We start from the raw sequence: 22,430 nt of genomic DNA, 5'->3' as shown, positions 1-22,430 counted from the left end.
GGCCAGTTTTTAGAATATCTTTTACCATGATCTAGATTTACTAACAAGTATATTTTTCACATTCTAAATATGAATTTCTAAAACAATGAAAATAAACACATAAAAGGTATGAGAAACCTTACATTGGTTGTAGCGGAATTAAATGACTCCTTCTGCTCAGATTTCTAATCCTTGAATCCTTTCTGTCACAGAGTATCACCAAGATTTGAGCCGAAAACTCCTTCAATTTTTTGGATTCTTAACAGTTTTACACACTATGATTGAGGACTCACTTGCTATGGGTGGGCACACCCTCAATCACTAAAGGCTTGAATTTGCTTTGTGAAGAACACTAAGGATTTCAAAAATTAGAGAAGAAAATAAGAAGAAGAAGTCTCATAAACCTAGAGAGAAAGAAAGCTAGGTTTATTGCCTTTGAAGCATTAGTTGGATAATGAGACTTTCTTTTCTTTTTATACTACTTCTCTTAGGGTTAGGTTTGAATTATTTGAAATAAAAAAATGATAAAAATTGAGCAAAAATAGCACTAAGTGGCCGGCCATTAGTGGGCTCAACACTAATTAGATTTTTGTCATTTTTCTCAACAATTTATCTATTTTTCACAAATACTACTTTTGCACTTTCAACCCTATAAATGCCAAAACTATTTATTTAATAATTATCAAATAAAATTATGATTTATAATATTTATTAATTAGACTCAACAAAGTCTCTTAATTAATAAATTAACCCTAAAATCTTATTTCCTCACAATCAAGCCATAACATAGTGAAAATTCATAAACTAGACATAGTCTAATTTTAGAATTAAAATTGATTAACTAAAATCAATTAACTGAGTCTTACAAGCAGTTTGTCTCAACTAGTATGGGGACTATGGGCCTATATAACCGAGCTTCCAATAAGCAGATCTAGAATTTACCGAGTAACCAAGTAAATTCTCTAACTTATTAATTCCTCATTGCACCACTATAGAACTTGGAATTGCACTATCAGTTATATAGAACGCTCTATATGTTCCACGATATAGATACGCTATTAATTATCTATTGTTATACTCCCAATAATCAATGTTCATCTATAAATGATTTACATTGCATAAGGATTAATTTACCGTTACACCATGTGTTTTATCCTTAAAACACTTAGCAACCTATAAATGATATTTCAGTGAACTAATATAATCACTAAAATGAGTGCTCTATCATTTATCTCTATTTAGCCAAGCTCGAAGGAAATCATTGTTTCACTTCTATGTCTGGATAGAAAGTACAGATTCCGTATCTATGATTAGCGCTCTCACTCAATTGAACTACCATGTTCTTAACCTATACGTCACGGGAAGAACCATTTGGTTGACTTTAACTAATAGATTAAAGAACACAAATAATGCAACTGAACTAGAACCTAACCATCTCAGGATTGAGATCATTTGATCTAGGATCAACTAGGTGATATTGAATTGAATAAATATTACAGTAAGTTTATCATATCTAGTTTAACTTCAATATCGGTCCCTTCTGATGCATACTTCATACATCCAACCCAAGCTTACTTTAACCAATGTCCTGGAAAGGACATAGCACTTATCCCAGGTGCAAGTAAACTACGTCGTAGATTATCATATCAGTTAAATCCTGTGTACTGATAAATCTAGGAATACATTTAATCACACAATCTTGATTACTTCTCACTGTGTTGACAACACAATAAACAAGAATATCAGTGTGATAAGAATTTGGATGAATTTATTAATCAAATAAGTAAATAAATGATCACATGAACTAAATAATATATTAAACAAGTAATGAATTTAAATCTGTATCTTTATTGATATTTGAATAGAAAATATTACATTAAAATAGAGTTTTATTTAGGGAACAAAGTCCAACACTTAGAGCATCTTCAATTGAGAGCTATAAATGTAGTGTATTGTCATTTTTTAGAGCATCTCCAATGGAGTGCTAAATAGGTGGTGTATTGTTATTTTTTAGCACTTTTCAATAAAAAGCTTCTCCAATAGTGTGCGATAAGTTGCGCCAAATTTGGCACACACTAAAAATTAAGCCAAATTTGGCACAAGATATAGCATTGTTCCAAATTTGACACACAATAAATGCTACTTTTTTAATTACACTTTTACCATTAATCATTAATGACATACTTTAATAAATATATTTTATTTACAATATTGCCATTAGTGAATTTTTAAATATTTAATTTATTGATTGTCATTAATGATATTTTGCTTTTAACACCAATTTACCTCTTAAAATGTTATTGTGCATTGGAGCACAATTACAAATATTATGCTAAATATAAAGTTTGTTAATTTTTGTGCCAAATTTAGTACAATATTTACATCTTGCATTGTAGATGGTCTTAGAACATTTTGTTAAAAGTTAACTTCAATGGTGATGTAAAATGTGAGCTAAATTTGGCCCAAGCTAAAAATTGTACCAAATTTGGCACAAAAGATAACATGTGCTAAATTTTAGCCCACAATAAATGTTACCTTTTTTAATTACCTATTTGCCACTCATTAATACTATTCATTAATAAAAAATATTTTATATTTATAAATTATTAAAATAATATTGTTATCCCAATTTTCGCACTCTGACGTGGCATCACATGCTGGTGACACGTGTACTTGACTCCCCATACTTGCCCGAAGGAGACGTTCCGAGTCGAACACCGCGTATACCTGTACGGACAAGGTCCTCCCAGCCGAGCAGTGGAAAATCCGAGCAGCATATCAACACTTAGCAATTTCAGCATTTGCATTGTGAAGCACAAGAGGAATCCCTATAAATCTAGGATCGTATCACAGATATATGACAAGCTGTCCAAATCCCACAATTAGTGTATTCTAAATACGTAATAAGTGTTACGAAAAATATGAACAATACGCAAGTGCACGTAATTAAGTAGTAAACTCACACAGGTGAGGTCGTTCCCACAGGGAATTGAACTGAATACCACTAAACTAGATTTATGATTCTATTTGGTAAATAAAAATAATTTTGACAAAGTTTAAAATAAAGATAAACAAGAAAATTAAAGAAAGCAAGAACGATGTTTAATCAAGGATGAAAAATTAGGGAAAAGAATCATGTTGATTTAATTACCCAATTCTTAATGTTAATTATTACTCTCTTTCTCAATGTGAATGACAGATTATAAAATTAACCTAACTCTTTTCAGATATTTTAGGCCCTAAATTACATGTTATCTAATCATCTCTGAATTAAACTAACATGTAATCAGCATTACGTAATAATCTAATTGTCACAAAGGTTATGTAAATACTTTCGTTTCACATCAAAACCTAGTTTATCCAATTTTAGCATTCCCAATTCTCACTTTTCAGATTTTGAATTGGGATCATAAAGCATGTAAAAGGTGATCAATCTTAACATGTAAATAAACACAAATATGGATTAATTAACAATTAAGAAAAGAGAAATAGCAATTATCATTAACTTAAGATAAAGTCAATCAACAATCATCATCTCCCCAAATAGGAGTTTAGTTCATAACATCTATAATCAAATCCATAATTAAAATTGAAACAGAAAATAGTATAGAAAAATTAAAGTGAAGAGAAAGAACTAGTTGAAGCAATTGATCCGGGTCGCCACAAGCCGCTCTTCTAATCTCCTCCTTTGTTTCTAGGGCTCCAAATCTGAATCAAAATGAATTTTCACCAACTCCCCTCTCTTTAAACCAAGTCTAATCTTTAAAATTCGTGAAATTACGAAACTATCCAAAAATCCCGTCATTGGAGCTTTTCCGTGGCGAAGGATTTTTCCCGTCGCGGTGAAGGCTTTTCTAAAACTCTCTGCCAATCCCCGTCGCGACGAAGGATTTATTTTTTTCCGCTTCGACCTCTTTCAGTAAAATGGGCATAACTTTCTCATACAAAATCCAAATGAGCTGATTCAAGATGCGTTGGAAAGATAAAAAACGATCTAAAAATTTTATGTTTTGACTTTGTCCAAAATCTGATCAGAACATAGTCGAATTTAGGCTTGAAGTTTCAGCTTTATTCTCTTTCAAAATTTTCTCTATTTTATAAATCACTGTTTTCCGAAATTTGTCCAATTTATACATTCCAAGCGTAGAAACCTGAAATCAAAGAAAACAAGCGTAAAATAGCCCTAAAACTAGAAACAAAGAGTGAAAATTACCCAAAAATACGACCCGAAACTTAGACTAAAATTAGCCTAACAATAAGCATCCTTACCAATTATAGATATTGTAAGCAAAAGGGAAACCTTCCCTCAAGCATGTAGCCCTATAAATAGTGATCCATTCTCACTGGTAAGGGGGTCGAATGAATGAAAAAAGAATTATCTAAGAGAGCATACTCAGTGATTTCATCGTAAGAGCTTTAAGAGAGGAAACAATGTATTTTCTTCGTTCTTGAGTCAATATAAATCAAGGGGAGTAGGCTATTACCGAATTGCTCGGGGTCGAACCTCTTTGAAAACCTTGTATTCTTTATTTATCTTTTCATATCATATCTAAATTATATCTGTTATCGTTTATTATCAAGACTCAGTGTCGTTGGCTAAAAGCGAGGTCAACATATATAAATAAAGTTAATTGTTTGTATATTTTCAATAAGTATTAATGATTTTATTGACTTTTATAGCTAATTCGCACTTTGTGTATTGGAGTACAAATACAAAATTGGGTCAAATATAATTTTCTGATATATTTTGGGCCAAATTTAATCCAAAATATACACCATCTAATAGAGATAATCTTTATGTGTTTAAAGTGAGTAGTTAATTATTTATTTTATTTACAAAGCAAACCTATTAGTAAGACTAGTGACAACTATAAATGAAATACAATGATAATAATAATTTTAAATGTGGTGGCCAATATATACAAGTACAGTAATGATAATTATTTAAAATTATATAATAAGTTTTGTATAAATTTATCAATAATCTTTTTCTTTAGTTTTTATTTTATATGGCGATTCTTCAATTTTTAATAATTTTTTTTTTCAATAACATTTAATAATATTATTAGATATTAGTTCAGTTGGTTATTTCGGTTATTACTGTTATCATATATGTCGGTTATGTTGTAACAAACTCAGCTATATATAGCTGTTCTATTCATGTACTTAATCAATTAACTCAATTCAATAAAAGGCAATTTCTTTCCTCTGCTTTCTCTGTTTTAGTCTTTGCCCACTATTATGGTATCAGATGTTCTAATCCAAGAACCCTAAAACAAACACAGCTTCCTCTGCCTTCAACAATGGTGCGTACGAGAGCAAATTCGTCTGCTACTTCCACTGATCCTCCCGTGGACGATGCACTTCCGAATCACGTTCCTCCAGCATCCCAGAATTCTGCAGATCCTCCACCTCGTGTTCCAATTCCAGCTGCATCATCCCATCATGTCAATGGAGATCGACCGGCTTATGAAGATGTACGCAGCCCTTACTACCTCAGCACCGCAGATCATCCCGGACTCGCTCTTGTCACCCCGGTATTGACAGATAGGAACTTCCAGCCATGGACTCGAGATTTTAAACTCTCGATCGGAGCTCGCAACAAAACCCCTTTTCTTGATGGTACACTTCCCAAACCTTCTCCTACTGATTCTTTATATGGTTCTTGGATTCGTTGTAATCAAATGGTCCAATCTTGGATCTTACACTCGGTTTCACCCGAGATCAAAAGCAGTATCATGTATCTTGATACTGCTGCAGACATGTGGACTGAACTCAATAATAGGTTCAATCAAGGAAATGGTCCACGAATTTTTGAACTAAATGAAAATCTCACCTTCCTTTCACAAGGTGAAGATTCTGTTAGTACATATTTCACTAAACTAACAGCTCTTTGGGATGAAATTACTCAACTTCGCCCAAAAATTCCCTGTACATGTGTGGCTGCTGTTAAACAGCAAGAATACCACAATCATGATCAGGTATTACAGTTTCTCAAAGGTCTCAATGAGTCCTATAATGCTGTTCGTGATCAAGTGCTACTTCTTGATCCTTGCCATCCTCTAAACAAGGTTTTTTCAATGATTGTTCATCAAGAACGTCAAAGAACAATCGGCAATCGAAACATTACTCCTATTACAGCTGCTGCTGTAACTAAACATACTGATACACCACATGACAGCAACCCTGCAACCAACTTTGCTTCCAAGAACAAAAAGATGCGCCCCACTTGTTCTAATTGCCAAAAACCAGGACACCTAAGGGATAAATGCTATTTCCTAATTGGATTTCCTCCTGGCTATGGCAACCGAAGAACAACGGATTCCAACATTAAAGGCAAAAGCAAAGATGCTGCACCATCTACATCTCGGTCAACTCCTCACACCTTGCAAGCCTCCACTTCAGTCTCTGATTCACATCCACCTCAGTTGACTACTGAACAATGCCAGCAGATTATCTCCATGCTCACTCAACAGCTGCAACCATCCACTTCAACTCCTGAAATCAATGCTGCTGTCACCAATTTTTCTGGTAATGTCAGCCCCTTTCCTTTGGATCATTGATAGTGGTGCGACGCACCATGTATGTTGTGACATTCGATGTTTTTCATTCTTTGTTAACAAACCACATGCTGCAGCTGTCACTTTACCTAATGGACATTCTGTGAAAATCGAAAATGTTGGTACTGTTATTATCAATTCTAAGCTAATATTAACCAATGTCTTGTTTGTTCCTCAGTTTCACTTCAATCTCTTTTCTGTTAGTTCATTTCTTAATGCTAACAATCACATTATACAATTCACATCTAACAAATGCATTGTTCAGGAACTCTCTCAGACATTGAAGATTGGGATTGCTAGCCGATTTGATAATCTCTATTACATTCAGCAAGAAATTACTCCCAGTCCACATTGCAATGCTGCAACTTCCACTACTCAGATGAATCACAATAAATGGCACTCCCGTTTAGGCCATCCATCTGTCATCATCACCAATAAACTCCATAAAATGCTTAAATGTAATTCTACTTTACCTACTCCTTTTCATTGTAAAATCTGTCATTTTGCAAAACATAAAAAGCTGCCATTCCCTTCTCATACCAGCTTTGCAAATGACATATTTGATCTTGTACACATGGATATTTGGGGTCCTTACCCCCTTGATTCAATTGAAGGATATAGGTATTTTTTGACAATTGTCGATGACCATTCGCGTTTTACATGGGTTTATTTACTTAAAACAAAATCTGATGCTTCTACTTATATCAGAAATTTCTTTACCTATGTCAAAGTCCATTATAATAAAAACATTAAAGCCATAAGGACTGACAATGCTAAAGAACTTACATTAACCTCCTTTTATGCAAGTAAAGGAGCATTACATAACACTTCATGTGTCAATAGACCTCAACAAAATGCTATTGTTGAGAGAAAACACCAGCACATTTTGAATGTTGCTCGTGCTCTTGCTTTTCAATCACATTTACCCCTTCTTTATTGGAGTTTCATGATAAAAACTGCTGTCTATTTACTAAACAGAACACCATCTGTGTTACTAAAAGACAAAACTTCATATGAATTATTAAATGGCAAAACCCCATCTTACACTCATCTAAGGAACTATGGTTGTCTAGCCTATACTTCCCCCCATAACAATGGTCATAAACTTTCTCCAAGAGCAAAAGCTTGTTTATTCATTGGATATCCCGAACATATGAAAGCATATACCTTATTAGATATCCAAACCAATCACATCTTTCACTCTCGGGATGTTATTTTCTATGAGGACATTTTTCCCTTCTTTACCAAATCACCCAGTACCAACATTGATTTTTTCTTCCCTGATTCAATCACACCAGCAGATATCTCTCTGCAGCACGAATCCACAACAACAGACTCCCCTCTGCACAATGAATCACCACAACCAGCAGACCCTTCTATGCCACCTCACCATCCTCTATCACCTGATCCTCTATCAACATCTCCAAATCCCCCTATGGCCACTAATAAAAACACAACAGTTCCCCTCCCAACCACCAAATCGGGCAGAAACATCACAAAGCCTCTTTATCTTCAAGACTATATATGTGATAAGGTTGCTGCCTCCACTAACTACCCTATTGTCAATTATATTTCTTATCATAGATTCTCCAATAAGTTCACAACAGCTATCTTAGCTACTGCTACCCTTACAGAACCGAAATCCTACAAAGAAGCTTCTCAATTCATTGCTTGGCTAAAAGCCATGGATACTGAAACCGAAGCCTTAGAAAGGAACCACACATGGATCGTAACCTCCTTACCTCCCAATCAACATGTAATTGGGAACAAATGGGTGTACAAAATCAAATACAATCCTGACGGTTCAGTCAATAGATTGAAAGCCCGTCTTGTAGCCAAAGGTTACACACAAAAACAAGGCATTGATTTTTTTGACACTTATGCTCCCGTAGCTAAGTTCAATACACTTAAACTACTCTTTGCTCTTGCTGCCATAAATAATTGGCACCTTCACCACATGGACATAGACAATGCCTTTCTCCATGGTGATCTCAATGAGGATGTTTATATGAAACTTCCACAAGGATACACTCCCAAAGGAGTGTTACCCCCAAATGCAGTTTGCAAATTAACAAAGAGCTTATATGGTTTAAAACAAGCATCCCGACAATGGTATGCTAAATTAAGCTCAACACTTATCTCACAAGGTTTTTCCCAATCTCAAAATGATCATTCTTTATTCATCAAAACCACTCAACAATCATTTCTTGCCCTACTTATATATGTCGATGACATTATTGTGGCAACCAATAACACCACTATTCTACAAACATTTATTACAACACTTGACTCAAAGTTTAAACTTAAAGACCTTGGCCCCTTACATTTCTTTCTCGGTCTCGAGATTGCTCGCTGCAGCAAAGGAATATCTGTCACCCAAAGACCTTTCACAATGCAATTACTTCAGGACACGGGATACCTTGGCTCAAAGCCAGCTTCCACTCCAATGGAGCTCAACTTAAAACTCAGCACTGAATTTGGTGAGCTCATCCCAAACCCGAAACAATACAGATCCCTCATTGGGAAATTAATATATCTCACCATCACTCGTCCTGATATCAGCTATGCTGTCAATAAACTAAGTCAATATCTCCAAGCACCTAGACTTCCTCATCTTCAAGCTGCATACCGAGTCATAAGCTACCTAAAAAGCTCTCCAGGTCAAGGTTTATTTTATCATTCTACTACACCATCACCTCTCCAATTACATGCTTTTGCCGATGCGGACTGGGCAGCATGTCCTGACTCAAGACACTCAATCTCTGGATACTGTGTCTTCTTGGGACATTCACTTCTCTCATGGAAATCGAAGAAGCAACAAACCATCTCACGCTCCTCTGCAGAAGCCGAGTACAGATCCATGGCACATGCTACTTGTGAGTTAACATGGCTTACATCCATACTCAAAGATTTCCAAGTTCCAATCAAGCTACCCTCAATCCTTTATTGTGATAATAGTGCTGCCATCCACATTGCTGAAAACCCGGTGTATCATGAGCGAACCAAACACGTTGAGATCGATTGCCACACTGTTCGAGAGAAGATCAACAATGGGACCCTTCAAATGAGTCATGTTTCTTCTCAAAACAACTTGGCCGACATCCTTACCAAACCACTCTTCCCAACTCCTTTCAACAACATTGTCTCCAAGATGGGAGTAAAGGATTTTTATACTCCATCTTGAGGGGGCCTATTAGATATTAGTTCAGTTGGTTATTTCGGTTATTACTGTTATCATATATGTCGGTTATGTTGTAACAAACTCAGCTATATATAGCTGTTCTATTCATGTACTTAATCAATTAACTCAATTCAATAAAAGGCAATTTCTTTCCTCTGCTTTCTCTGTTTTAGTCTTTGCCCACTATTAAATATTAAATTATTTTTATAATTAAAAAAATTACTTATACTAATAAAAAAAATTATATAAAAATATTAAAATATTAAATTTTAATATAAATAGATAACTTAATTATCACTAACAAAAAATATATATAAGAGATATAAAGAATGATATATTTTGCCTAAAAGAATTTTCATATATTTTTTTTCACATTCGTAAAAAGCATTTTGGGTGTGAGACAATGGGACACTGATATTAAATGATGAAACAAACTTATTTTGACCAAGAAGTCAAAGACAAAACCAAAATAACAAACAACACATCACACATTTATTTTAACTCGAGGTTGGATGATCGAACTCACTTCTCCCTCGCTTACTCACTCACTCACTCACTCAGCTCATCATACCAGCCGTGGATGACAGTTAAAAATGGTAACTACTTTTCAGTACTTTTGATTTTCTAACGGTTATTAGAGCAAAAACCGTAAAAATGTCTGCGCAACAACAACACTTGTTGTACCTCTTCTTCTTTCATCGTCACCTTCCTTCCTTCCTTCTTCTCCTCAACGTATTTCCTATGACCAGTACCTCCATGACAGACCTGATCTAACACCACAAACTACACCCAAACCATGCAAACCCACTTCGCCATTCATGTCTTCTTTACAGCTCTGCAACTCTCTCTTCTCCTTCTTCTACCATTTTGGTTCATTTCTGCATCTGGGTTCGGATCAATGGGACCCATCTCGGCCTCGTTCGGCCAAGATGGATTCTTCTGTGCCATAGACGCGAGCGGTAAGCAAGACGTGGTCTGTTGGGGAAAGAACAGCTCTTCTTCATCATCATCATCATCTCCCTCTCCATCTTCTTCCTCTTCCTCGGCTTATTACAGTGATATTCCTCCCATGGCTGCGCTCTCCGGTGGTAAAGGCTTTATTTGTGGCATTTTAGCGAACACTTCTCAAGCATACTGCTGGAGCTCCATCAGACCCGGTATAGATCTCGTACCTTCCGTATTCAAGACCACTGCTTATTCCAACGTCGCCGCCGGCGTCAACCACGTCTGTGCTATCAGAGGACCGTACTACTCGGATCACAACATGGGTAACGTTGACTGCTGGGATATAGATATTACCAAAATCTCATCGAATAATACTAGTTTGACTTCTAAAGAGTCCACTCTGTTTTACAATCAGAGTATTAGTAATCTGGTTTTCAAGAATCTAGTTTCGGGTGAAGGATTCAGCTGTGGTGGGATTAGAGAAGGAGGACTCGTTTGTTGGGGGCCAAACTCATCGAGTTTGGAAGTGGTTGATGTCAAGGAAAATTTCATAGCTTTAGCTTCAGGGAAAGTTTCTATCTGTGGAATCTTGGATACATCAATGGAAATCAAATGTTGGGGTGATGATAATGATTGGCATAGTGGTCCTCCAAATGGGTCTCGTTTTGTTTCTCTAGCAGCTGGTTCTAGACATTTTTGTGGGATTAGAGAAGATAATCATGGAGTTGAATGTTGGGGCAGTTTTAACTCATCTGCTATACCAAAGGCTTCTGGGTTTAAGGCCATCGCTTCTTCTGATTTTACCACTTGTGGGATTAGAGAAGACGATCTAGTACTTGATTGTTGGGCTTATAATGTTCCATCATCATCATCATCTTCTTCTTCGGATTCACCACCTTTATTATATGATCCACCATTGGAGCTTTGTAGTCCAGGGCTCTGTAGTCCTGGTCCTTGCAGTGAAAGAGAGTTTACTTTCAATGCAAGTATTCTAAATGAGGCAGATTTGACAAACTTGTGTGTTAGGAAAGATCTTAAGATATGCTCCCCATGTGGATCGAACTGTTCTGATGGTTTCTTCTTGTCTAGCTCATGTACTGATAATTCTGATAGAGTTTGTACAGCTTGTTCTCTTTGCCAAAACAGTTCGTGTTGGGATATTTGTGGTGTTCACTCTCCTCCTGAGATGAAAAAGCTTTGGCATCACTTGCATAGACTTGTGATCATAATTGGATCTTCTGCTTTGGTCCTTCTCTTGATTTTACTTGGTGGTTGTTTTGTTCCTCGATTGATTGCTTCTAAACAAGAGGAAGGGACAAAGAAGAAGCAATCCAAAAACTCCGAATTGGAAACAGATAACAATGGAGACATACACTCACTTCCATCTTCTACTCCTTGTCCTGGTTTAGCTCAAGTATTTAGACTCTCTGAGCTAAAAGATGCCACTAATGGTTTCAAGGAGTTTAATGAGCTTGGCAGAGGAAGCTATGGTTTTGTCTACAAGGCTGTGCTCCCTGATGGAAGACAAGTCGCGGTGAAGAGAGCTAATGCTGCTACTATCATTCATACTAACAGTAGAGACTTTGAAATGGAGCTGGAAGTCCTTTGCAAAATCCGCCATTGTAATATTGTGAATTTATTGGGTTATTGTTCTGAGATGGGTGAGAGGTTGTTGGTGTACGAGTATATGCCTCATGGCACCCTTTATGACCATCTCCATGGTGGTCTTTCTCCCTTAAATTGGACCCTTCGATTGAAGATCTCAATGCAGGCTGCAAAGGGACTAGAGTATCTTCACAAGGAGTTTGTGCCTCCAATTATTCATAGAGATGTTAAGACATCAAACATTCTTTTGGATTCCGAATGGAGTGCTCGAATTGCAGATTTCGGCCTCATCACTTCAAATGACAAAGATCTTAGTGGTGAAGATTTGGGGAGTGATGTTTACAACTTCGGGATTGTTCTGCTAGAGATTCTCAGTGGAAGGAAAGCATATGACAGAGATTACAACCCTTCGAGCCTAGTTGAGTGGGCGTTACCTTTGATCAAACAAGGGAAGGCGGCTGCAATAATTGACCGGTATGTAGCTCTTCCAAGAAATGTAGAACCTTTGCTTAAGCTTGCTGAAGTAGCAGAACTGGCTGTGAGAGAAAATGTTAATGAACGTCCTAGCATTTCGGATATAGCATCTTCATTAGAGCAAATTGTGAAGGAAGTACTGATTTTGTAGCGTATAAGATGGTGAATGAGATATTAAACACATTATAAATTATTCGAAAAAGTAAGAAAAAGCAAAAAAGATAGCTTATGTGAGTGTTGCTCTTCTGCAATTGTACATTTGATATGAGCTTCTTGTATATGAAGTTACTCACACCTTCCATTTCATAATCATAGTTTCTGTCTGATTTTCCCTTGATATTCATAATGTGAAGAAAATAAAATTATTAAAGTTTCCAATTTGCATTCATGGAAGTTCATTATAATTATTTGAGTCATTGATTTGATTTTATCATATGTACATTTCTGCAATAGTTCTTTTTTCTTTTTTAATTCCCCCCTTGCAAAAGTAGGTTTATTTATTAATGATAAGTGAAAAGATAGATTAGAAAGAAGAAGAATTTGGAAAGACAATGTTACTATTTGGAAGTGTAGAGAGAATGGAATCCAAACCATCCAACCACTCCCAGACAAATCAGTTTCACAAGGAAGAAAAAGAAGCTTATCTTTATGACCCAGAAAACAGGAGGGAAAAGGCCAATAACCTTTTGATACACCCTAACAATATCTCTAAACCTCATATGCTTCTCTACTTTCTCTTCAGCTTGTTCCACACACCATAACTTATACCCCATGGGCCACGGCCCCCTGCGCCTATCCTAACCGAGTTATGAGACAAAAAGTGTAGAAAGGAAGGTGGCAGTTCAGGTAGGGAGTACCTGGTTTGTCTAGAGCTGTTTGCTTAATGCCAAATTGCCAACTCAAAAGCTAGTTGATTGGTTTAAGGGCAAACTGAAAAGTAAAAAAAAAAGGAGTATGGGGCATGTAAAAGGGTCAGTCTTACAGAAGCCCCTTGATTGAGACTTGATTTAATAGCCTGAGAACACAAAGCTTAACCCTTTATAAATAAATACACCCCAGATCTCCAACAAACTGATAAAAAGATCATCTTTATTAGCTCGTCAATCCTGACAGAGGAGTTTGCAGCCTGCAATGTGGATGAAGCTGGTTTGAAGCTTTGATGAGATATAGTAATGTAAGAAATAAATTTTCATTTCAAATTATATAGTGTCATTTCATATTAGTATGCCTGGCTCCCTGTATGCCATCTGCTGAGCCCATCAGCAAATTGGTGGGATTGTTAGATGGCGTGCGAGGAGCCATGCATGCCTGCTTGTTGCGGGTTTTGCTCTTACTGACTGGTTGATCAGAAGTGAATGACATGGTAAGCTTTATGAGAACTAGACTCTCACATCATAGACCAGAAATCAGTGTTCACATCTTTAAAGTCTTTGGTATGTACTAATTGATTATCAGTTCAAGCTTGTTTCTTTTACAAGTTTCAGGGTAAGGAGATTTGTCTATGCTTCTTGTTCTTATGTTATGCTCAGTCAACAATGTTTCTCTTAACATAAGAGTTAGGAACATTGGTGTCAAATTTTTTTATATTGTATATTCATAGTAAATGCAGAATTTAAGGAAAGAAATACACAATTCATTTTGCACTGTTGTTATATGTACTCAAAACACAATCAAGAGTCTCTATTCTAACTGAGTCATGAGTCTGGAGTAAAAAAAATAACTCATCCAAACCCAATATGTACACAATACAATACATGTGTGGACTCTACACAAGCTGGTAGTTAGGATGAGCAAAAATCTCGTGTTAAAAAAAAAACAAACTAAAAGGAAGAAAAAGAAAAACATGGTAGTCAGAAATAAGATGTACGAGGACTTTGGAAGCTGATTGTGGAGCCCTTTGAGAAAGTGCTTTGAGACAAATTCTGGTGGTCCATTTTTATAGACATGAGATCGGAAACCAGCCCAGGTTGTGATATCTCAACATCTCTCAGTTCAATCTCGTTAGCTAACATCTTTATTGCGGTAGCCATTGATGGCCGCAGCCTGGCATGTTCTTGCACGCAAAGAAGTCCGATCTTGATGAATCTCACTGCTTCTTCTTCAGGAAAGTTTGTTTCAAGAACAGAATCAACTAACTGAATAAGTTCATCACCCTTGTAAGCTTCCCAAGCCTGCACAAAAGGAAGTCTTTTAATATGTTTCAAGCATGATATTATCATGGCACTGTCTACTATTATTGATTAACATGTTGGTTTTTTAACTCTCTGTTACCTTCTGAACCAGGTAATGCTCTCCATGTTCCATGTCAAAATCAACAACTTTTCGGCCACTAACGATCTCCAAGAGCAGTACACCGAAGCTGTAAATATCTGATTTCCTTGTCAAACGACCACTAATGGCATACTCTGGAGCAAGGTAACCCCTTTTTTGTTTAAGCCATTGTTTGGAGAAACCACATTAGCAAGTTCCTTGTTTTGAAGTCATTTTTTCGCACAATAATAAAAGAGTATGAACATTTTTTCACTTACATTGTCCCAGCAACTCGAGTACTGATATGAGAGCTGTTCTCTCTCAAAATCTTTGATAAACCGAAATCACCAAGTTTTGGTGTGAAATTTTTGTCTAGAAGTATATTGCTTGCTTTAATATCTCTGTGGACTATACGAGGTTCCTCATGAAGATACGAAAGTCCTTGTGCTATCCCCAATGAAATGTGTTTTCTTGTTTCCCAACTAAATTTAAGTCTATTCTGCTCTCCACCTATTTTACCAAAGCAAGAATTTTCATAAATACAAAAAACCCAGATAAAAATTTACTAAAACAACAAAGAATGTAAAGTATTTTTCGATGAATAATCATTATATACAAGGGTTGGTTACCAAGTAAAGTGTGGGAAAGGTTATTGTTTTCCATGTAATCATAAACCAAATATCTGGTAGCTCCATCAACACAGCAACCTCTAAGGCCAACTAGATTATCATGCTTGATATCAGAAAGAGCAGCTAATTCAGCTATGAATTCCCTCTCTCCTCTCATGGATTCAATCTCAATAGAAAGAACTTTTACCCCAACTAGACTTTCATCCCTAAGCCGGCCCTAGAAAAGAAAAGGAAAATAAAAAGTCAACTCGTATGATATGAATACACAAACCATCCTCAGCAAAAGAAAATTTAGACCCAAAAGTGATATTATTCCTAACCTTGTACACAGTGCCAAAACCACCTACTCCAATCTTGTTTGATGAGCTGAATCCATTAGTGGCTAATCTCAGTTCATTATAAGTGAATAACCGGAAGTTTTCATTGTTTTCCTCATCTGGGTTTTGCTCAAAAATCAGTCATGAGCAATCAATGTAAAAAAAAATGAAAGAATACCAGAAATGTACACTTACCATAACTATTATCAATGTCGTTTTTTTGAGAAGAGGAGAAGCAAATCATACAAGGAGGAAAGAACTTCATTTTCTGTAGCTGTATTTTTCAACTCAATTATGGCAAATTTGACAACATTATAGAGAGAGAAAGCGTTGATGGAGCAAATATAGAGGATGGGAAATTAGATGTGGACACGGCAAACTCAATGGGTTTATGGATTTTTGACTTGAAAGTTTCTTCTTCACCCAATAATTTCTATTGACCATAACTCAAAACCCACAAGCACAAAATAATGAATTTTCTATTACTATAATTAAAATAATTCATGGAGTGGACCCAAGCTAACTATATTGTATTATCATAGATAATGTCAGAAAAATCTTGACTTGGGAAGAACCAAACCAAAATTAGAGAAGTAACTAACTGCAAAAACAAAACATTATTTAACTGCGAGAGACCTTGTCTTATATTTCCTAAGACCTTTGATTGTGCACCCCAGTTTGAATGAGTCAACTTCAGACTAATTTATTGTGAATAAGTATTTTTTTTTTTTTTTAACTGAAACGTGTTAATTGGCAGAAGATTAATATAATCAAAGACATTTGCCCAAGCTTGCCATCAACTTTGAATTGAACCTTAATAAAGGAACTTTTAATCATATCAACATAGTATTAGGAAAGATAAAGGAAAAAAAGTGTTGGACCATAAACATAAATTTACTCCACAACCCTTCGTTCCTTACTCCACAACCCTTCGTTCCATACATGACTGTAGAACTTTTCTCCCAGCTTGGGATGAAAATTCTAGAAGTAGAGACAGAAATTTTTTTGTTGTTATGTTAAACGTGACTAATGACATTTCTTTTACCAAACAAGCAAGAGAAAGAGATAGAGAAAACAGAACTCTGTGTATTGATCAATGAATGAATATTAACAGAGTACAAAGAGAATGAACTTATATACAGTGATGAATTGAGAGACTAAGCCAACTGTTAACTAACTAATTTCTAACAAACTCTAACTAATTACACCAGCTGTCATAACAACCTTCAGCTGTCATAACAACCTTCCTAACCAACTAAGGACACAACTAACTCATCTTGATACTCCCCCTCAAGATGGATGGTATATATTTACCAATCCCATCTTGCCTTTTAACACCTTGAACTGATTAGGAAGTAGAGCTTTTGTTAGAATGTCTGCCACTTGTTCTTTTGAGGAAACATGATCTGTCTTGACAATTCCTTGCTGAACTTTCTCTCTTACTAAGTGGCAATCGATCTCAATATGCTTTGTTCTCTCATGGAAAACTGGATTAGCCGCAATGTGTTGTGCTGCCTTGTTGTCACAGTACATGATGGCTGGTCCTTTGTGTTCAATCCTTAACTCTTTAAGCAATGAAAGCAGCCAAACCAATTCACTTGTAGTGTTAGCCATAGCCCTATATTCAGCTTCTGCAGAAGATCTTGAAATGGTTTGTTGTTTTTTACTTTTCCAAGATATGATTGAATCTCCAAAGAAAACACAAAAACCACTTGTAGATCTCCTAGTATCAACACAAGCAGCCCAATCTGCATCAGTATATGCTCTCAATTGTATCTCGGATGCAGCAGAGAGGAAAATTCCTTGCCCAGGAGTGGATTTCAGATATTGCAGAATCCTTTGAGCAGCTTGTAAATGTTTGGCTTTAGGCAAAGCAAGAAACTGACTTAGCTTATTGACTGAATAAGCTAAGTCTGGTCTAGTGATCACCAAGTATTGCAGCTTGCCAATTATCCTTCTATATAGTGTAGAGTCGGCTAATTTGTCAGCAAGTTTGTCATTCTCGATTTGTGACAGCTTCAAATTTGTTTCCATAGGTGTATCTACTGGTTTGCTTCCAAGATAGCCAAGGTCTTCTAGTATTTGGAGAGCATAGGCTCTTTGAGAAATGAAGATGCCTCTGTTAGACCTTGCTACTTCAAGACCAAGGAAGTATTTAAGATCTCCAAGATCTTTAAGCTTAAACCTGTTATGCAAACTAGTTTTTAGCTTGTTGAGGTCAATAATGTTATTGCTTGCAACAATAACATCATCAACATAAACCAATAGGATAATGAAGCTTGTTGGAGAGTGTCTCATAAACATGGAATGATCTGTTGCAGAATGTGAGAACCCCTCTTCCAACAATGCAGTAGAAAACTTTTCAAACCACTGTCTAGATGCTTGCTTTAATCCATATAGTGATTTCTTAAGTTTGCATACTGCATTTTGTGGTAATGGTGTCTCCCCCTTATGACAATACCCTGGAGGTAGAGTCATATAAACATCCTCATGCAAATCACCATGGAGAAAAGCATTGTTCACATCAAGTTGATGTAAGAACCACCCTTTAATGGCAGCAAGGGCTAAAACCAAGTTAACTGTGACAAGCTTGGCAACAGGTGCAAAAGTATCCAAATAATCTACTCCTTCTTGTTGGCTATATCCTTTAGCAACAAGTCTAGCCTTGTGCCTTTCAACAGATCCATCAGCATTAAGCTTTTCTTTATAAACCCATTTGCATCCTATAACATGTTGCCCTTGGGGAAGAGGAACCACAACCCAAGTGTCATTTTTCTCTAAAGCTTCAATCTCAGAATCCATAGCCTTGTCCCAAACAGGGATACCTTTTGCTTGTTCAAAAGAGGTAGGTTCTTGGATGGTGGAAATAGCAAAAGCCATTGATCTGAACTTGGGAGAGAGCTTGGAATAATCAAGAACCTGGTGCAAAGGATATGCAGTGACTGGCATACTGTCCTGAGAAGCAACAGAAAGATTGTTAGATGATAAAAAACAGTGATAATCACTCAAATATGATGGCTTTGTTGTGGTTCTAACAGGTCTGTTGAGGGGCAAAGAAACACCAGAAGGACTGGTGTGTTGGGGATGGTTCTGTGATGCAGAACTTGCACCAGATGGTGAGAAATGAGAAGGAGCATCAGACATTTCAGCAGATTCAGGCAAAGAAAAGAAATTATGATATTCACTGGGCAGAGAGCTTGAATCAACAAAAGGGAAAATGGTTTCATGAAAAGTGACATCCCTAGAGTGAAATATTCTGTTTGTATTAAGGTCTAAAAGCTTGTAAGCTTTCATACCAATCGGGTACCCCAAGAAAACACAAGGCACAACTCTAGGAGAGAACTTAGATCTAGAACTAAGCAATGTGGAAGCATAGGCAAGGCAACCAAATGCTTTCAAATGTTCATATTCTGGTTTGGTAGAGTTTAGAACTTCAAAAGGAGTTCTAAATTTGAGATTTGGTGTAGGAGTTCTGTTAATCAAATAGGCAGCAGTACCTACACAATGATCCCAATAGGCAAGAGGAACATAAGATTGAAAAAGCAATGCCCTAGCAACATTGAGAAGGTGTTGGTGTTTTCTTTCTACTACAGAGTTTTGTTGGGGTCTTTGAACACAAGAATGATAGTGAACAATACCTAAAGAGCTAAACAATTCAGAGAATTGTAACTCTTTAGCATTGTCAGATCTAACACCCTTAATTTGAACACCATATTGAGTCTTAACAAGATGTAAAAATCTAGGTATAACTGTTTGAGCTTCAGATTTGGTTTTGATAAAGCTAACCCAAGTATACCTAGAGTTGTCGTCAACAATGGTGATAAAGTACCTACAACCAGCAAGAGTAGGTGTATTGAAAGGCCCCCATATATCTATATGAATGAGATCAAAAATATGAGCAGCAATGTTATGGTGAGAGACAAAAGGAAGCCTTCTTTGTTTAGCATAATGGCACACAGAACAGTGAAAGTTATGAGACAAATCACTGTAGAAACTCAAAGTTTTATTCATGGAATGGTTTTTGATACAAGCAGGGTGGCCCATTCTATAGTGCCAAATAGTTTCCTCACTTATTCTAGAATCAGAAAAAGAAAAAACAAATGGTACACTGTTTTTAGGATCTGAATGCAAGTAATAAAGCTTCCCAATCTTTTCACCCATCCCAATCATTTGCCTCTTGGTACTGTCCTGAATATCACAATTTTTATCATGAAACAAAAAGGAGTAAGCATCATTATCTGTTAGAGTAGATACAGATAATAAGTTGTGTTGAAAAGTGGGAACATACAATACATTGTACAGAGGCAGATTTGGAAAAACATTCACAGTTCCAATACCTTCAACTCTAGCATTACCACCATGTGGTAATTTAACATGAGTGACAGAATTGTCACTGTGAATATCATGAAACAGACTTTTATCAAAACAAACATGGTGCGTAGCACCAGTATCAATAATCCATTTAGATTTAGAAAACAATAAATTCTCACCAGAAAAATGAGAGATCATAGGTGCTTCCTTTGAGAAATTTGGAGAGTCTGCTGCTCTTTGGGACAGTAATGCCATCAATTTTTGACACTGCATAGCACTTAAACTTGAAACCAGATCTTGATCTCCCTTAACAGCATCACCACCATTGTTTTCGTTTCCTTCAGAATTGGTCTCAATATTTGCAGCAGATGGCTTCACATTTCCATTCCCAACAGGTTCAGCATTTCTATTAGGAAATTTACCATATAACTTGTGTCCAGGAGGATAGCCATGCAACCTGTAGCACTTTGACATAATGTGGCCAGCCACACCACAGTGATGACAAATTGTCTTAGGTTTAAAAGGCTGGACAGCACCAGCAAATTGGCCAGAATTGGACTCAGAAATAGATTTATCATGATCAGAAGAATTAGATTGAGATTGAGAAATGTTACTCAAAGATAAGGATCTCTGTCTTTCCTCCTGAATGATAGATGCATAAGCTTTGTTGATATTTGGAAGTGGCTCCTGCATTAGAATCTGAGATCTAGCAGCACTGTAAGACTCATTCAAACCAACCAGAAATTCAAGGACACGATCTTCCTCCTGATGATCTTGATAGGTCTTTATGGCTCCACAAGTGCAGGCTGGAGGAGGTCGATATTCTTGAATGAGATCCCATAGAGTTTTGAGACGAGTAAAATAGCTAGTGACAGTATTAGTTCCCTGAGCCAACGATTGCTTGGATCTGATAGCTTCAAAAACACGAGGAGCATTTTTCTGGTTAAATCGTTCTTCAAGATTTGTCCAAATCTTGGTTGCATTCTCCATATACATGATGCTCTCAGCTATTTCATTCGACACGGCATGAAGGATCCAAGAAATTACTGTACTATTACATCGATGCCATAGCTCAAAGTCATCATCGTCTTCATCAAGCTCTGGAAGTTTGCCATTGACGAACTTCAGCTTGTTCCTCGCGATTAAAGCTACAGTCATGGCCCTCCGCCATGAACTATAATTTTCACAACCCGTAAGAATCTTAGGAACCAGGCTGGCTCCTGGATGATCACTGTTGGACAAAAAATAAGGATTTCTAGCATCATCAGAGTAAGATCGGCCACCAGGATCCAATGCAGAGAATCGATTCGAATTTTCAGTCGAGCTTCGAGTTTGAGCTCCTCCACCCCGAGCCATGATGAAGAAGAAGAAGAAACAGAAGGAAACGAAAATGGATCTTACACAGAGTCTGGCTCTGATACCATTTTACCAAACAAGCAAGAGAAAGAGATAGAGAAAACAGAACTCTGTGTATTGATCAATGAATGAATATTAACAGAGTACAAAGAGAATGAACTTATATACAGTGATGAATTGAGAGACTAAGCCAACTGTTAACTAACTAATTTCTAACAAACTCTAACTAACTACACCAGCTGTCATAACAACCTTCAGCTGTCATAACAACCTTCCTAACCAACCAAGGACACAACTAACTCATCTTGATATCAGATGAAATGATCAAAGAATATTGAGCCAGAATCCTTGTGAAAAGGGCTTGAAATTTCTACTGTTTTAAGAAAAGAAATCAAACTATTGAGATAAGACGGGCTGAAAAGACCAATTAACAAGGAAAAGTGTTAGGATATTAGGAAAAAAGATATTTCTCATTACCCAATAAAATAGGAAAAAGTGGTATTTATACAAAGTGGTAAAAACCTAAACAAAGCCCAAAATAAAAATAAACTCGATATAAGCCCAATCCTAATACACCCCCTCAAGATGAAGTGTACAAATTATGAAGCTTCATCTTGGATACAAGAGATTGAAATTGATTGGAAAATAGAGATTTAGTTAAGATATCAGCAATGGTGTCCTTTGTAGAAACATGTAGGAGTTTGAGGCGACCTTGTTGGAGCTTTTCCCTCACAATGTGACAATCAATATCAATGTGTTTCGTGTGCTCATGGAAAACTGGGTTTTCAGAGATGTGTATAGCGGGGTATTATCACAATTATAA

The 22,430-nt window shown here is 36.4% G+C and overlaps 2 protein-coding genes across 2 annotated transcripts; one reads left to right on the top strand and one right to left on the bottom strand.

The window, feature by feature from the left end:
* The first annotated feature begins 10,061 nt into the window (after positions 1 to 10,061).
* Positions 10,062 to 13,145, top strand: LOC115709690 (serine/threonine-protein kinase-like protein CCR1). The gene has a single exon (XM_030637856.2). It carries the CDS (start codon positions 10,517 to 10,519, stop codon positions 12,893 to 12,895), a length of 2,379 nt encoding a protein of 792 aa, XP_030493716.2. The 5' UTR covers positions 10,062 to 10,516; the 3' UTR covers positions 12,896 to 13,145.
* Positions 13,146 to 14,369: 1,224 nt separating this feature from the next.
* Positions 14,370 to 16,957, bottom strand: LOC115709693 (putative serine/threonine-protein kinase). The gene is made up of 6 exons (XM_030637861.2): positions 16,136 to 16,957; positions 15,944 to 16,059; positions 15,624 to 15,840; positions 15,273 to 15,504; positions 15,016 to 15,166; positions 14,370 to 14,915 (listed from the first exon to the last, which is right to left on the bottom strand). The coding sequence occupies exons 1-6, from the start codon at positions 16,203 to 16,205 to the stop codon at positions 14,595 to 14,597; spliced, it is 1,107 nt and encodes a 368-aa protein (XP_030493721.1). The 5' UTR covers positions 16,206 to 16,957; the 3' UTR covers positions 14,370 to 14,594.
* Between the last annotated feature and the right edge of the window lie 5,473 nt (positions 16,958 to 22,430).

This window comes from Cannabis sativa, chromosome 3 (assembly GCF_029168945.1).
Source record: "Cannabis sativa cultivar Pink pepper isolate KNU-18-1 chromosome 3, ASM2916894v1, whole genome shotgun sequence".
Taxonomy (NCBI): Eukaryota; Viridiplantae; Streptophyta; class Magnoliopsida; order Rosales; family Cannabaceae; genus Cannabis; species Cannabis sativa.
Note: the sequence above shows the minus strand (reverse complement) of the source record. Positions and strands in the feature narration are given on the sequence as shown.